Source organism: Trichosurus vulpecula, chromosome 3 (genome assembly GCF_011100635.1).
Source record: "Trichosurus vulpecula isolate mTriVul1 chromosome 3, mTriVul1.pri, whole genome shotgun sequence".
NCBI lineage: Eukaryota > Metazoa > Chordata > Mammalia > Diprotodontia > Phalangeridae > Trichosurus > Trichosurus vulpecula.
In genome coordinates, this window is record NC_050575.1 from 136,467,831 (window position 1) to 136,485,337 (window position 17,507).

At 45.9% G+C, this 17,507-nt stretch overlaps 1 protein-coding gene across 1 annotated transcript in view; it reads left to right on the forward strand.

Moving 5' to 3' along the window:
- The window catches only part of SLC7A10 (solute carrier family 7 member 10), a 48,594-nt gene extending 32,942 nt beyond the window's left edge, over positions 1 to 15,652 (forward strand). Inside the window, exons 2-11 of the mRNA XM_036748379.1 lie at positions 655 to 859; positions 4,222 to 4,373; positions 6,191 to 6,316; positions 6,459 to 6,612; positions 9,330 to 9,453; positions 9,562 to 9,665; positions 10,147 to 10,243; positions 12,010 to 12,159; positions 13,666 to 13,843; positions 15,311 to 15,652. Coding sequence (XP_036604274.1) covers positions 655 to 859; positions 4,222 to 4,373; positions 6,191 to 6,316; positions 6,459 to 6,612; positions 9,330 to 9,453; positions 9,562 to 9,665; positions 10,147 to 10,243; positions 12,010 to 12,159; positions 13,666 to 13,843; positions 15,311 to 15,441 — 1,421 coding nt within the window. The 3' untranslated portion in view covers positions 15,442 to 15,652. The remainder of the gene's footprint in view (positions 1 to 654; positions 860 to 4,221; positions 4,374 to 6,190; positions 6,317 to 6,458; positions 6,613 to 9,329; positions 9,454 to 9,561; positions 9,666 to 10,146; positions 10,244 to 12,009; positions 12,160 to 13,665; positions 13,844 to 15,310) is intronic.
- Positions 15,653 to 17,507: the final 1,855 nt, after the last annotated feature.

The following is a 17,507-nucleotide window of genomic DNA, read 5'->3' on the forward strand; positions in this document are numbered from 1 at the left end:
TGGTGATGCGTGCACCTTTTGGTAGCTAGGGCTAGCAAAAGAGAATAAGACAAGGTGCAGGAATGGCATTTGCTGCAGGGGAAGAAGTATGGTTCTCCTGAATCCTGGTGCCCTGGACCACAGTCTTAATCACCCTATGTTAGTTATAGTTCTTAGGCAGATATTCTTCTTCCAACTCTGAGGCCAAGTGAGAGGAAATAATTTTCCCTAGGTTCCCCCAATGGGTCTATGATAAAACTGAGACCAGAATCCAAGTCTCCTGACTCCCAGGCAATTCTGTTTCTCCCAGACCTCACTGCTTCTGAGATGTTGCACATGGGCTAGGGACTGTACTCAGGTCCCAGAGGTTCCATGAGGATTAACCTCAGGGAATCCTCAATCCCTCTCAGCTGGGCTGGACTCCAGCTCCCCTGATGGCCCAGCTGGCAGAGCCTCAGTCTGCTCAGGAAAGGCTCAGTATCTGAGTCTAATAAACCCTGCAAGTTCTAAAACAGAAGAGGAAGGTTTGGGCATCATTTGCCGTCTGGGATTATCGGTGGTGCTGCCTTTTCCATAACCGGAACATGAGTCCTAAGCTTGGTTTGGGGGGAAGCATGAGAACACTGGGATCCTGAATTCCTGCCCTATGTTTCTTCCTCCCTTTCCCCTGTATAGGTAACATCATTGGCTCTGGGATATTCATCTCCCCCAAAGGTGTGCTGGAGCATACAGGCTCAGTAGGTCTCGCCCTTGTGGTCTGGGTACTAGGTGGAGGAATTGCAGCCCTTGGCTCCCTGTGTTATGCCGAGCTCGGAGTGGCCATCCCCAAATCTGGAGGTGACTACTCCTATGTGACCGAAATCTTTGGAGGCCTTGCAGGGTGAGTACCAAGGAGTGACCTCTGGGATAGGTACTCGTTGTATATCATGTAGCCCAAAGCTTGGTTGTACATTTCCAAGCCTATGCATGCACATGTTTGCCTACAACCCCCAGAACCTAACAGACAAATTACAACCATTCCCTCCTCCTCACTATGTCTCATCTGCCTGTTTTGTAAACAAGGGAGCTTTGCTGTGTCCAAGGTGGGAGGGGGAGCTTTCTTCTCTTTTGGGTGGAGGGAGGGGTGAGCAGAAATACTCCACTTGAAGCAAACCCAGTATATAAAAGTCTGAATAAATTGGAACAAGTGTCTGATTCTCATTTCAAAAGGATGCTCCCCTTTAAAAAGGCACTCAGGGAAGACTGGTTCAAGACAAAGCCCCTAATATGTTCTCAAAAGTTTCAACTTTGTGTTGTCTTACTAACTGGACCGTTTTAGGATCTTTATACCCAAATAAAGAATTACCTTTGTATAGAAATGATAACCTTGTTTTACCATTATCATTGCTTTTTAAATATATAATAGGAGGGTGGGGGTGTGGAGGGACAGGGCTTGGGGACTGTTAAGGGAAATCCCCAGGTGAGTAAACTTCCTTGATCAATATCCGTCAGAGGCTTCTTTTCAATTGGTAGCCTTTGAGAGTTGCCTAAAGCACCAAGAAATGAAATTATTTGGCCAGGGCCTGTCAATATGTGTCCAGAGTCCAGACTTGAACCCAGGCCATCCTAGCTTTGAATCTAGCTCTTTCCTTTTTAATATATTTTTATTTATTTTATTATTTCCCAATTCCATGTAAAAAAATTTTAACATTCATTTTTTAGGATTTTGAACTACAAATTCTCTCCCACCCGTCCCTTAGCCCTTGAGAAGGCAAGCAATATGATATTGGTTATACAGTACATGTGAGTCATGCAAAACATTTTCATATTAGCCTCATTACAAAAGAAAACCAAGAAAAATAAAAAAGTATGCTTTAATCTGCAGTCGGAGTTCATCAGTTCTCTCCTTTTTCATCATGAGTCTTTGGAATTATCTTGATCAGAATAACTAAGTCTTACACAGCTGATCATCCTTGCAATATTCCATCTCTTTTCTTTTTCCACCATGTTATGTTGTAAGAAGCATGCGCAAATACTGAATGGTCTATCTTGCCTTCTTTGAAATGATCTCAATACCTGAATGAAGGCTAACTGTTGTACCCACACCATCCTAATTAGCTACCACTAATTATGTGGAGGCAGCTGCCAGAACTGAAGCATAGTATTAGGAGAGAATGAATAAGTCCCCCCCCAGGATGGGACTAACTTGCTGTGTGACTTAGGGCCCCTGGAACCCTGTTTCCTCTTCTGTGAAATAAGGGTGTGGTCTCATGGTCTCTAAGACCTAAACGTTTTCCACTTTAGGACTCGATGTGAAACCTCAACCCCTTTTGAAGCAGTAATAGCATCACAAGACCTTACGTTTTCCAAAGATCTTTTAAAGTTATCCCTTTATTCATCATGTCTAGAAAATTACCAACCTGTGCATACTCTTTGACCCAGCTATACCACTACTAAGTCTATGTCCTAAAGAGATCAATGAGGAAAATTATTTATATGTACAAGAATCTTTATAGTGGCTCTTTTCATGGGAGGCAAAAATTGGAAACTAAGGGGGTGTCTTCATTTTGGGGAATGGCTAAACAAATTATGGTATATGAATGGTATGGAATGTCATTGTGCCATGAGAAATTGTGAAATGGACCCTTCCAGAGGAAACTAGGAAGACCTTTATGAACTGATTCAGAGCAAAATGGGCAAAACTAGGAGAACAATCTGTATAATGCTAACAACATCATAGAGGAACACAACTTTGAAAGACTTTAGAACTCTAATCAACACAGTGATAAACCGAAAGTCCAGAAAGAATGAAGATAAAACATGCCACTCATCTCCTGACAGACAGACAGGTGATGAATTTAAAATGCAGAAAGAGACATACTAATGTGGGAATTTGTTTTGCTGAACTATGTAAAGATGTATCAAGGGATTTGGTTTGGAGTTGTTTGTTTTTTAATTGCTCCAAGTGGGAAGGATAGACTAATTAAAAAAAAAATACTTGATGCTTGAAAAATAAAAATAATAAACTAAAAAAACTCTTTAAAATAGCATATTATCGTAATATAATCAATACAAACAAAATCACTGATAAACCTAAGCCAAGTCTTTCCCCTCATATCAAGAAAAAGGAAAGGCTTTGATGTTTAGCATCTTGAGTACATTAGAAATACTTCTTAGGAAAGTATAGAATTAATTCCTTACAATCCTCTGCACCTCCCACAGCAATTCAGCCCACCCAGTAAGTTCACTAAGAACAGAAATTCTAGACAAATGAGTTACAGAAGCTTTGTAGCAGAATTGGCAACAAAGGGGGGAGCGGTAATGTGCCACAAAATTATATAGTCATGTCACCAAATAATCACAAATATACAGCAGAAAATACAAAACCTTTCCCTGATAGTCATATATAATAAGTCCATGAAATGAGAAGCGAGCTGGTAGAACCCATTCACTCACACAATTCTTTGTTATAATAAATAATTGTTAACTGATTTACTTTTGGATATATTTCTGCTCTATGAAGAAAACACTACTGATCACCATTATCTCATTTTTGAGAAGACAGACTATAAGAGCCTGGGGGGAGAGGGTTATCACCTCACCCAAAATCTTCCCAATCCTAGGGAGGTTGCAGAGTATCCCATAGATGCGGAAAGTGAAAAACAGAGAGGTTAAGCAACTTTTCCAGGGTCCTACAGTTTGAGGCAGACATAGAAATAACTGCTAGGATGCCTGATTCTTTTCACTACGCTGTAGGCCCTTCCTATTTCTCTTCCCCAATGGGGAAAAAGTGACAGTAGGGCATCTGGGCCAGGTCTTGAGTCAAAGGCAATGAATGAAAATGGGAGCTCAACCAGTCGTATCAAATAGCCTGGACCAGGGCCTGATCAAAAGCAGCCCCATTATAACCAGAGTACTGGATTCGGAGTTGGGAAAGCTGCCACAGACTAGTAAATGGTTGGCTGCCCAACCCTAGGTAAGTCATCTAACTATTCACTCTACGTTCTGGTTTTCTCATGTGTAAAATGAAAGGGTTGGGCTGATGACTTTGAAGCTCTCTTCAAACTTTAAATTTATGATCCTATGATCCCTCTAAACTAAAAAAAACCCATGGGTCTGGGTTCTGAGCTTCAGGGTCGAGGCTAGGTTATGGGCTATAGACTCTTGGCTTTGCTCTGGCCCCTAGATCTGGGGCTTCCAGCTCCCAGCAGTCCCTGCTCTCCAGGCAGATGACACTCGACCCTCTCTTTCCTCTAATTCCAGCTTCCTGCTGCTTTGGAGTGCCGTGCTCATCATGTACCCCACCAGCCTGGCCGTCATCTCATTGACCTTCTCCAACTATGTCCTCCAGCCGGTGTTCCCCAACTGCATCCCCCCCTACACAGCATCCAGAATGCTCTCCATGGCCTGCCTATGTAGGTGCCACCTGTCTTAGGTCTCCTTTCCTTCCTCCTTGCCCCCCATAGTGCCTGGGGAACCCACTTCATGGTTTGTTGGGAAAGGCTTCGGGGCTCTCTTACCACACACACACACACACCCTCCTACAAGGTGGGCATTGTGCCCAGTCCCTTCCTCCTTCCCTTTGCAGAGGTCAAACTCTCTATACTCTTTTTCAACCTTGTGCCTCAAGTAAGAGGAAAATGGAAATATATTAATACCAAGAAAGACACCTGGCATTCACTCTGAAATGGAAATAATCCTCCAAATGTCTACCTTGTAAGTCCCTATCTGACCCAGTTCCTCCCACCCACTCCTCCATCCTATTCCCAGAGAAGTGGGTTAGGTGTCAGAGTCTTCCCTATCCCAGGGAGGAAGACCCAGGACTACCATCTCTGAGATTAAAAGAGGGGTGGTTCTGGGTTAAGTGGGATGACAAGGATCCAGCCGAGCTCCAGCCATAGTCCTGTGCCTTTTCCACAAGGGGAACTGTATCCAAGAAATGTTCCCAGATGGTGGAACTCCCTACGTATGTTATTTTATCACTGTCTTTCCTCCCCTTGTTTCCCAATCTACAGAAAGTCTCCCAGGGCTATGTCTGCTTCTGAGACAGGAGGGTGGGGAAAAGCTGGATGAGGGTGTCCTGTCCTCTCCCCCTCCTACAAGGGGTCAGGGGTGTCAGGGGTAGGGAGAAGGGAAGTTTCTGTCAGAAGCAGTAAGTGATGGGGAAAGCCCCCTGGGCTGGGCAGCAAGCTAGACATTAGACCCCTAGGATCCTCCCCAACATAGCTATTAGTGGGTTCTTCCTCTTCAAATTATGTTTATTTTTCCATCTAAATATTGTATCCCCCTCTATGGAATGTAAGCCACTTGAGGGCAGGGACTATTTTTGGTTCCTGACTTGCTATCCCCAGTGCTTAGCCCCTTTGTTTTTGTTTTTGTTAGACCAGTCTTGTGACCTCAATGAGAGGGAATTTCTGATGAGAAAACCCCTTCTACCTTGGCAGATATGCATCTGCACTGCAACTGATGGGCTGAGAGAGTTGCCTGGGGGCACTGAGAAATTAAAGCGACTTGTCTAAGGTCACATAGCTATTATGTCAAAGATGAGATTCCAGCTCAGGGCTGTCATTCTCCTCACTCTAGACCACCTTTCTATCCATTCCACTGCCCCACTCTCTTCTTTTTCTGTCTCTCACCTCTGGGAACAAAGAAGGCATTTAAATGTTTTGGGGGTAATAGGGGAGCTTGCCTAGGATAGCATGAACATGGTAAGAGGAGCTTATTAGAGGAGGTTAAATTCTGATGGGGGTTTGGCTGTGCATAAACTGTCCCCCTTCCCAATTTGGGAGCTCCTCTCCCAGACACTTGCTTTGCCTTATCTTTCAGACTTCCCATGAAATTGTGGGAATATTTATAGACAAATGGCCGATAGGCTCAAGACCACCCCCTTTTTATTCCACCCCTCATAAAACACAACTGTACACTTGACCATCCATTTCCTAGTCAACTGACCTAAAAAACAACCTGCCTATCACCCTGCTCAGCCTATTATAGGGATGAGATTTCTTAAATCCATCCCAACCTAGACATTAAAATAAAATTAGTTTATGCTAGTTTTTTCAGGAGTGGATTTTGTTGTTTGAGTTTATCCAAATATGCCCAGTGCTCACCAGCATAAATAATCTGGGATCTGGAGAGAATTTTGTCCCCTGAGTTTGTGGCCGTGTCTCCAGGACGTGGTGCCTAGTGGTGTCATGCTCTTTTCCAATAACACTCCTTTCCTTCTGCCCAGTACTCCTCACCTTTGTGAATGGCTCCAGTGTCCGATGGGCCACACGGATCCAAGACATCTTCACAGGAGGGAAATTGCTGGCACTTGCCCTCATCATCACCGTTGGCTTCATCCAGATCTTCCAGGGTACTGACAGAGGGGTGGGTGGGCTGGTGGGGGCAGGCCTGGCTCCTGGGCCCCAAAGGAGGCTGCTTTGCCAAGAATGGGTCCTTTGGGTTGGAGACCTCCATCAGCCCATTTCCCCCAATTCTCCATATGGCCTCCACAGGCAACTATGAGGAGCTGAAGCCCAGCAGTGCATTTAGCTTCTGGATGACACCTACCGTGGGGCACCTGGCACTCGCTTTCCTGCAGGCATCCTTTGCATTCAGTGGCTGGAACTTCCTCAACTATGTTACAGAAGAACTGGTCGATCCCCGCAAGTGAGTGAACATCCGCAAGAATCTGAGGGCTGATGAGGTCTAAGACTCTGGGAGACAAGAGCCAATTCTCCCCATGACCTTGATGGAGGAATGATGCAAAATGTGAAATGTTTGCCAGGATGGGAGAATGGGAGGGAGAGACAGGTCCTGGAAAGGGAAGCCAAAGAGTGGCCCAGTTGGATGAGTATGTTTTCAATAGCTACTTTCCCAAGGGAAACAGAAGGCTATATTTTTGAGGCCTCTACCCCAACTAGCAATAAGAACTTAGTGCCCTGGACTTGGTGTCAAGAGACCTGAGTTTGAATCTCAAAGTCAGCACTTACTAGCTGCGTGACCATGGACAATCATACTTGTGATTGAACTCTTATGAAGCCTCAGTTTCTTTACTTGAAAATGGGGGCAATGATCCCTATAGAATTATTCACCATAAAGAGTTATTATGAGGATCAAATGAGAAAATATACAGAGTGTCCCAAAAGTCTTAGTGCCACTTCAAGCTTTAAAAGTTACTTCAAAAGTTTGGAGCTGCACTAAGACTTTTGGGACAACCTGTATATAAATTATGGCAACTATTATTATCATCCTTTTTCTTTAAGTAGGAAAGGAGGCCTGAAACAAACATCCTCTCTGTGTCTGTAGAGCCTTGCAGGGCACAAAAAGAGCCCTGCTCTCAGGGAGTCTCTCATCTGAGAGGTTGACAAGAGGCAAGAATGGATTTTCCAAAGATCGAGATTAATGGAGCCTGCTTCTCTAGGAGGGAATGACCACCTCTTGGAGAGCAGACTGAATGATCTGTGGCCTTTGGGTAGATGTACCATACCTCCTGAATGCTAGTGAGAAGAATCTGAGCCTAGGAGCTGGAAAACCTGTATTCTTGTCTCTTAACTCTAGAATAAACAACCAGTACTAATTGTATTGTTGGGTGGTTTGGGGCAAGTCATTTAACTTCTGGGCTTAGTTTTCTCATCTGTATAATAGAGATAATAAGAGGATCAGATGGATGTTCAACCTGGGGCGGAGGAGACTTGGGGGAGCAGATGAGAGCTAGCATCACCTAGATAAAGGACCTTCAAGTAGAAGAATGATCATGTTTTTCCTGCTCAGCCCCAGGGAGGCCCAACTACAATTCATGAATGGGAGTCACAGAGAGGTTCATTTTAGCATGGTATAAGGAAGAAAAGATGGGGTTATTTGGCAATGGAATAACTTGTCTTATGAAGTAGCAATTTTCCCTGTATTTAAAAAAAAGTGTTCAGAGCCTGGATTCTGGCATTGAGCAGGAGGTGGGACTTGCCAACCTCAAAAGTCTCCCAGTTCTGGGATTCTCTGCTTCTGTGAATCTCTGCCCTGACTATCTCACAGGGCTTAGAATCAAAGAACGTTAGAGCTGGACAGGACTTATAAACCATCTCATCCAACCCATTACTCTTCAGATGTTGGAACTAAGGCCAAGTGAGGTTAAATATTTGTTTGGGATCACACAGAGAGTTAGGGGCAGAGCCAAGGCTGTGGCGAAGCTCAAACCAGAGAACCATTTAAGATGCCTCAGAAAGTATAAAGCCCCATGCAGCTGTGAGACCCCAGAGCAACCTTCCCAGCCCCATGTGTTTCCAAATATGGGGAATTCGGAGTCCTTGTTAATCAGCGGAGGCAGGAGGAAGCTTGATGTTGGCTCTCACTGTATGGAAAGTGGGGAGAAACCAATTGCTAAAACAAAGTAAAACCTAGACAGTTGCATTATCGCCCAAAAAGGAAATGAAGGTAGAACCTGATATTAACTAGCCAGAAAGGAGGAAGATGGGGCCAGACCCAATCCTTCTTACTCAGCAGCCATCCTGAGGCCTGATCCTCTCAGTACCAGAGGGTTTACCAATAGGCTACCAGGAGAAGGACCACCAGTTCTCTGTTATCTCGGGTCTAAAGATCCAGAGTGTGAATTATTCAGGCCTCTACTACTCCAGGGGAGGGAAGCAGAAACAAACCAGATCCATTGCCCCTTGTAAGCCATTTCTGTCCATGGCGTGGCTCAGAACTCACTGTTGGTGAGATGGGAGTTGAGTGATCTTCCTGGATTCCAGTGCCCCCAGTTTCCCTGAGGCCCTCTGGTCCATCTCATGCCTGACTAGGAATCCTCTCTAAATATACCCAATAAGCGACCATCTAGCTTTAAGATCTCAAGGGAGAAAGAATCCTCTGCCTTCAACGGCAGCCTGTTTCCAGTTCTAGAAAGCTGCAATCATTAGGAAGCTTTTCCTTACTTCTAGCCTAAATAACAGTAACAGTGACTAGCATTTCTATGACACTTTAAGGTTTGCAAAATGCTGTTCATTGGTTACCTGATTTAACCCTCACGACTCCCCTGGGAGGTAGGTGCGATTATTCTACAGATGAGGCAAACAGATCAAATGACTTGCCCAGGGTCACACAGCTAGTGAGTATATGAGGCAGGATTTTAATTCGGGTCTTCCTGACTCTTGGCACTCTAGGCACTGCATCAGTAACTGTTTAAATTTATACCTGTTGCTCTTAGCTCTGACCTCTGCCCTTCTTGTCTTCTACCTCCCCAAGATACATATGTTGTGAGGGATCACAGATGGCCCTGGATGGCATGCCAGTAGCCAGGAGACGGCACTTCAGCTATGCCCCACCGCCACTGGCTCCCTTCTCTCCCTCTCCCAAGCACCAATACTGATGACTCCCTAATGTTCTCTCAACAGGAACCTACCTCGAGCCATCTTCATCTCCATCCCCCTGGTGACATTCGTGTACACGTTCACCAACGTGGCATACTTCACAGCTATGTCCCCACAGGAGCTCCTGTCTTCCAACGCTGTTGCTGTAGTAAGTGCCATGGCCTCGCCTAGCCCAAGGCCTACTGCGCTGCTCCCCCCTATCCCAGCATCCCAGGCAGGCTAGCCTTCTCACTCCCTCTGTCTTCCATTGCTGTAGACATTTGGAGAGAAGCTACTGGGCTACTTCTCTTGGATCATGCCTGTCTCGGTCGCCCTCTCCACCTTCGGAGGGATCAATGGATATCTTTTCACCTCCTCCAGGTGAGCAGCCTAGATCTATCAAGAAAGGGTGATGGCCAGGGGGACTGAGAAGGGTTAAAGACCTCCAAGGGAGGTGAGAGAGAGCTGGAATGAGTCCTCCATTAACATTTACATTGAAACTGTCAGGGACAATTCCCAATTCCACTCAAAACAAAGCAAGAGGGAATTGGAGTAGAGAAAGGGAAGAACTTTGTTTCCACCTGGGCTATTGAACCCTAGCTGAAAGGAAGATCAGAAGACACAGTAGAAGATTTTCCCTCAATGATACAGAGAAAAATGGGGGTTTGGGGGTGTCGAAAGGATTCCCTAGCCACTGATCACAGGCTAATCAAGCCAGTGTCCAATCAATAAGGCCCCTGAAGGAGAAGAGAAATCTAGGGCTCAGTTCTCTGTTCCATACCACTGCCATCGATTCCCCACTGTCTGATGTATCCATTGCAGAGTTTCTCCAGGCCCCAGATTGGTATTTCTTCTTTCCCAGATTATGCTTTTCTGGAGCCCGTGAAGGCCACCTTCCCAGCCTGCTGGCCATGATTCATGTCCAACACTGCACCCCCATCCCTGCACTTCTCGTCTGTGTAAGTCTAGCTATCCCTGATTGCATCTGACCCCCTGCTCAAGGAAATTCTAAGGCTCAACCAGGCCCTGCAGGCTCCCTATGTGCCCTTAACCACAAAGCCAGGACCAGTAGAACCTCATGGGCAATGAAAGTCAACTTGCTTGAATCATTTAAATAATTAGCCTCAGTTTTACTTTGCTAGTATACATCTGACTATGACACATAGATTGGCTGAAATAGATAAACTGTCTATACAGTCACTGGGAGAGAGTCACTTTTAAGCTTTCTTTTTTTTTTGTAGAACTCTAAATCATTGGGTTCATCCCAACCTTTCAGTGGCAAGAGAAAATATGCCCCCATGAACTCCCTCATCCTACACTGATCACCTAACAATGTCCTCAATCCAAGTAGCCTCCATCCCAAAGCTGATCTGGGATGAGCGTCTACAACTGTAACTTAAAAGCCATCTGTGAGAACACATGTGCACACATACACACACACACACACACACACACACAAAACACACACATGCACACACACACACACCCTCCTAAGCTTGGTTTGGGCTCATCACATTAGATCAGGCATTGGTGGAAGAGGTAATATCCCTGACCAAGGGGCAACTAAAGCAGTTTGGAATGGGGTGCTGTAGTCTGAGGGTTCCTGTAGGGCAGCTATGAATGAGAAATGGGACTTCCCTTAAAAATACACATGCAGAATAAAGGTTGCAAGAACAAGAGACTTAAGTCATATTAGGTGGCACGCCATCTTGGGGAGGGAGGGGGAGAAAATTTAAAACTTATGGAAGTGAATGTTGAAAACTGAAAATACATTAATTAAATTTTTTAAAAAAAAAAGAAGAAAAAAAAAGAGAGTTAAGTCAGACAAAATAAACAAAAACAAAAAGCTACACCTCACTCAGCTTCCCATAAAGCACTGCATCCAGGACTTCTCTGAATCCTAGACTTACTTCCCACTCTGAGATGGGAAGATTCCTGGAAAACTGTTTCCCCGAAGTGCTACAGAGCCAGACCTAATGGGTACATGAAAGCTCCACTCCACCTCCTTCCCCCACTCCATTCTCCCACCTACATCCTGCCATTAACCATCTCTTGCACCCATCGTACCTTTTATGCTTCCCTGAGCACACTCCGATGTTCCCTTGTGATCCCCAAAGCAGCCCTGTGAGCTATGAGCCAGCCAGGGAAAGGGTTCTCATTCCCATTGCGATAAAGGCCACCTCCTGCTCCCCATCTCTCCCAGCAAGGACACAGATCCAGCCACAATACAGAGAGATGACCATGCCTTGCTCACTCACCCTGAGAGGAATTCTGAGAAATTATGAAAGTTGTCAACTCCCACCCTGCCTTCCTTTTGTCTTCTCCCTCCTTTCACCAGGGTCAATTTGCTCTCATCCCCCAAACTCCCTGAACCTTACCTAGTCCTTCCTCTAACACAGAACCCTCGCCTGCCCCAGGATCTCCCTCTAAGATCCCCCACCCTCAAGATTTGCATCTTTCTCAAACATCCTCATCCCATCTTTACATGGCCAGGGGGATCCCAGGAAGAATCCAACTTTATGACAAAAGTATTAACCTTCTTCTTCCTTGGGTCCAGCTTAGCAAGGACTGAACCTGAGGCTTAAGTAGCAGTAGTGAAGGCACCATCGAGTCCGGGTAGTAAGTGTAAATGGGTCCATGTAGGTATAAGAGCACTGAAGACAACTGGAGGTCTTTGTGTCTAGGCATTCAGATGCACTAACAGTTAATCCCCCTTCACTTCCAGTGCGGAGCCACAGCAGTGATCATGCTTGTGGGAGACACATATACATTAATTAATTATGTGTCCTTCATCAACTACCTCTGTTACGGAGTGACCATCATCGGCTTGATTGTGCTGCGTTGGAAGAGACCCAAGCTCTTCAGGCCCATCAAGGTGAGTGCCTTTCAGCCTCACGCCTGGACTGAATGTGCTATGAGTATCCTCCCGGTCCCTCAGTTTAGGGAGCCCAGAGACCACCACAACAAGAGTCACAATAACCAGCATTTATGTAGTGCGTTAAGGTTTGCCAACATGACGTGTGTTATCTCCTTTGGCAGCTAGGTGGCACATGGATTAAGAGAGCTGGAAATGGAATTGGAAAGACCCGAGGTCAAATATGAACAAGTCATTTAATCTTGTACTGCCTCAGTTTCCTCATCTGTAAGATGGGGATGATGATAATAGCAAGGCTATTGTGAGGATAAAATAATATTCATATAGCGCCTTGCAAACAAAGTGTCATATAAATATTAGCCTTTTTAGGTCAGTGCTATTATCACCCTTATTTTACAGGTGAGGAAACTGAGGCTAAAAGAAGCTAAATGACACATCCAGGGTTGCAGAGCTAGCTAAGTGTCTGAGGCATTATTTGAACCGGAGCCTGCCTTCTTCCTCTGACTCTCTCTTTATCCATGGCGCCATCTAGCGGCCTCATCAGCCAAGGCCGAGCAGGGCACACAGCAAAACCTAAGGAACACACCAGCGTTTGTGTATCCAAAGGAATGTTATCTCGTCACCAGAGTCCCACTGGGGGCAACACTTATCCCAGCAACACTGCCACTGCTCTCCACATCTCTGAAAACCACCTTCAGAGGCAGTTTGGAAACAAACACCCAAGAAAACCTCATTATGTCAAAGTTGTCTCTTACTTTTCACCCCACGTGTATGATCCTGCTCAGTGACCCAACTTAATAATGACAGCAAACATTTATGTAGCGCTTAATGTATGCCAGGCACCGTGCTAAGCGCTTTGCGATTATTATCTCACGACAACCCTGGGAGGTAGGGGTTATCATCATCTCCATCTTACAGATGAGGACATCAAGGCAAACAGCAGCCAAGGGTGTTGCCCAGGGTGACACAGCTAGTATGTGACTGAGGTCAGATTTGATCTAGGTCTTTCTGACTCCAGGCCCTGTGCTGTATCCCTCGAGTCACCTAGCTGCCACAGACTTGTACCTGAGTGCCACTGAGTTCTCAGCTTGTCATCCTCCCAAGCGCTGGACTCTTAGCCATTCCAAGTCTTTCAGCATGCCCTGCAGCTGAATTTTCTTATATATGTCGTCCCCATAATTAGAGCGCGAGATCCTTGAAAGTGGACTCTGTCTTGACTTTTATCTTTGCATTCCCACCATTTCATACAGAGCCCTCAAGAAATGCTTTTTCACCAATTCGATCCAAAAATCAAGCCCCTTCCCCAATAATCATTGGGAAAGGGAAATTGAAAGAAGGGTGGGCAGAGAATAGGGCTGTCCCACCCTCGTTTCTGTCTTTGCAGTGCCTGGCGCAGCTCGTGGTCCATAGCAGGCATTTAACAAATGTTTGTTGACTGGGCATCCCACTACTGGGAGAATCTGGCCCCCTCGGCCCCTGTAGCTCTTTCTCTTTCTCTTTCCCCAGGTAAATCTTCTCATCCCAATCACGTACTTGACCTTTTGGGCATTTCTGCTGATCTTCAGCTTTTACTCAGAGCCTGTAGTCTGTGGCATTGGCCTCATCATCATTCTCACAGGCGTCCCTGTGTTCTTCCTGGGTGTGTCCTGGAGAAACAAACCAAAGTTTGTGCACAGGCTCATCGGTGAGTGAGGGGATGGGGTGAGCGGAGGCTGGCAGGAGGGTTAGGATTCTAGGAGCTTATGGCTAGAGCTGGAGGGGACCTCAGAGGTCATCTAGTCCAGCTTCCTCTTTTTACAGATAAGAAGACTGAGGCCCAGGGAGGTTAAGTGACTTGCCCAATGTCACACAGGTAGTAAGCTGTCAGAAACAAGATTTGAACCCAGCTCCTCTGACTCCAGAACTGGCCCTCTTTCCACTGTGCCACACTACTAAGCTATTTACTAGCCTTCAGGAGAAGGGAACAGAGCCTTGATTGGCCAGGAAAAGCCAACAAACCTAATTAAAGGCTAAGTGAAACTCCACAGGAGAGAAGAGTTCTCCAGACCCTGGAAAGTTTATCTTCAAAGTACATTTCTGGGCCCCTATGCTCTGGGCTCCTCCACGTGCTGACTAGATGACTGTTTCAACTTTGTGGCCTTCCAATCACATTCCCTTCCCCTAGTCACCCCGAGAAAGAAGAGGCAAAGGGAAAAAAGGAAGGAAGGCAGGAAAGAAGAAAGGGAAGGAAGTAGGGAGAGAGGAAAGAAGAGGGCAGGAGGAAGGGAGGAAAGTAAGAGAGGGAGGAAATAAAGGGAAAAGGAAAGGAAGTAGGGAGTGTGGAAAAAAAGAAGGAAAGAAGAGGGGGGGAGGAAAGGAGGGAAGTAGGGAGGGAGTAAAGAAAGGAAGAAGGAATGAAGGAAGGGAAGTGGAGAGGGAAGAAATAAGGGAAGTAGAGAGGGAGGAAAAAAGGAAGGAAGGAAAGAAGAGGGAGGGAGGAAAGAAGGGAAGTAGGAAGGGAGTAAGAAGGGAGGGTGGAAAGAAGTGAAGTAGGAAGGGAGGAAAGAAAGAAGAGGGAGGGAAGGAGGGAAGTAGGAAAGGAGTAAAGAAGGGAGGAAGAAAGGAAGGGAAGTAGAGAGGGAAGAAGGACAGGAAGTAGGGAGGGAGGAAAAGAAGGGAAGTAGAGAGCAAGGAAATATGGGAGGAAGGCAGGTAAGACCTGACCAGCTCCTAGTATACTTAGATAATACTGTACTGTGAAGCAGTAGGAAAAGCTCTGGGCCAGGAGTCAGGAGAACTGAATTCCAGTCCTGGCCCTGCCACTAACTTCCTATGTGACTTTCAGCAAGTCCCTTCCCTTCTCTGGGCCTTCTTCACCACATGTAAAGTGAGGGGGTTGAATGAGATGACCTTTAAGGTCCCTCCCAGCTCTGACAGTCTGTGAATCTGTGACCTCAGAGACCAGCAGGTATGGGGATGGGGTTTGTTTTCCAATGGACAGATTTAAGAAGTAGCTTTTGGGGTTGTGTTATTGAGGGGTAGATAGAACTGGACAGGTTTCCTCTGGGAATCCTGGCTGGGTTACTTTTCAGTTATCGGCAAACCATAAAGTGACTTTCACAGCAGGGTGGTTGGTCATAGCCCTTGCCTAAATGGCTTCTGTCTGCCTTAGAGTCCATTACGTGGTCGGGCCAGAAGTTGTGCTTCGTGGTATACCCTCAGAGTGATGCCCTCGAAGAGGAAAATGGTCCCTGCCCTCACCCCACCCCCTCTGGAAGTGAAAAGGCTTTGAAGACACAATGAGATGCTTATCAAGACTCAAGTAGTTTTGTTTACATGTTATGTTTTTGTTTTTGAAAAAGTTTTCTTGGGGAAAAAAAAGATATATTTCTTAGACACTTTTAATAGCAAAGCCTCCAAAACAACAGCCCCCATCCCAGATCAGCCCACCTTAGCTATGCAGACAACCGGAAGTCTATAAATAAAACAAGGATCCAATTGGTTAATTCTGACACTTGGTTCAGTCCATCAGTAAGGCTGATTTGGAATTACAATGTACAGAGGCCAGGTGAGCTAGCTCAAGTCCTGATGGGCCAGCCAGATTGGGGATGTAGGCTCATACTCCCACCTCTGCCTAAGAGCTTCACATCTCAGAGAGGGGAAAAAAAGAAATAGAACCAATATGGCCACATGTGCTGGATTTGTAATCCCATGTAACGTAGTCAATGCTCATTGTTCATGGTCCATGCCCTAGATGGCAACAGCTGGGGGCATATGGTCAGTAAGCAAGTTTGAGGGAGTGCCACCTTTATCAAAGAAATGCGCATTTCTGTAGCTTAATCGTGAGAGTGGAGGAATCACCAGTCACTCACACCTGAGAAGATCCTATAGTCTGAATATGGGGACCCCATTCCTTTCTCATACATCTTTTCAAGAAAAATGGAATACCCTTATCTTTCACTCATTTTTGGCCCCTGGTCACACCTGCTTGGTACAAGAAACAGTTGATGCCAGGAAAAGATAGCAGAGGGAAGAAGACAGGGACAACAGAGATTATAACAGGGTAGGGCTGGGGGGAGGATTGGGGTGATTCTTCAGCATTTCTCATCTGCATGGTTGGGGCTGGTATTAACAAAGCAGCCTTCTCAAAGAGACTAACAGCAAAGGCGTCAACTTGAAAAGGGTGGGGAAGTTGCCCTGTCCTTCTGTCCTTGCCAATGCTTCTTCTATAAAGGTGAGCCCAAGAAAGCCAGCTGGAACTGAGGCTGATTTGTGAAAGGCAGGAACCACGACCAGATGGAAGTGTTAGGAACGGGCCAAGTAGACCCAAGGCCATAGCTGTTCATCTGGATGACGGCTGATCCAGGGGAGCTCCTCCTCTCTGTACTCTGGGACTGTTAGCCTTAACAGCAGGGATCCAGAACTACTGCAGCATAGGGAAAGGACCCACTAGAATTTCAGGGTGCCTTCATATCAGCCTGATGAAAGTCATTTCTGACACCCCAGAGCTAGTCACAGGGGTTTCCCTTCCCCTTGTCATGGCTCTGTAGGCCGGAAGGCCACTTCAGTCCTGAATCACCACCTGTATTCAGATCCAAGGATATATATAAACACTGCCCTGACTCCTGATTGTTGACATTCTCCCTTCAACCTGGCTTCATCCCATTGTGTGAGCACTTAAAGGAGGGAAAAGATGGAGAGGTCAGGTTTGGGGGACCCAGCCAACCTCGAGAAGGGGCTCAGTAGAGGGAACCACTGAGTTTTTCTGAATCTTTGTCCCCACTCCCAGGCTTTCCTTCCCAATAATACTTTACAACCTATCTCCTGAGCCTTCACTGACTATATGTACACAGGTTGGATGTGTTGGAGAACAGACAGGCAAGCTTGCTCAGCAACTGTCTTACCAACCTAAGGAGACTTGTCTATGGCAAATGAAAACTTCAGACTTTGAAATCCTGATGGAGAGAGGAAGGTGGAAAGGAACGGGATTAACTATAAAACAGCAAACAGGCTTCAGCAAGAACATGAGATTGCTTATGTAATCACAGGTGCAATGTTGGCTGAGGCCTGGTGGCTACACAGACAAGAAAGTTCAGAAAGACATCTCCATAGCTATGACAGAGACAAAAATATAGAAGCAGAGAATGGATGGACCATATAAAACAAAGACACCTCCTCCTGAACCCCCCGCCCCATTCCCATCTGGGCCCCATAGATCCTTTTGCTTACTGTGTCTAAGAGCACCTGATGATATCAGAGAAGTTACTAGGAATTTCTGTACCACAAACTGTGTCCAGGGGAAGTAGAGAAAGAAAAGAAGTCACCTTAATGTGGTCTCTTTCAATCTGGTGCACTACATCAAAGCCCTG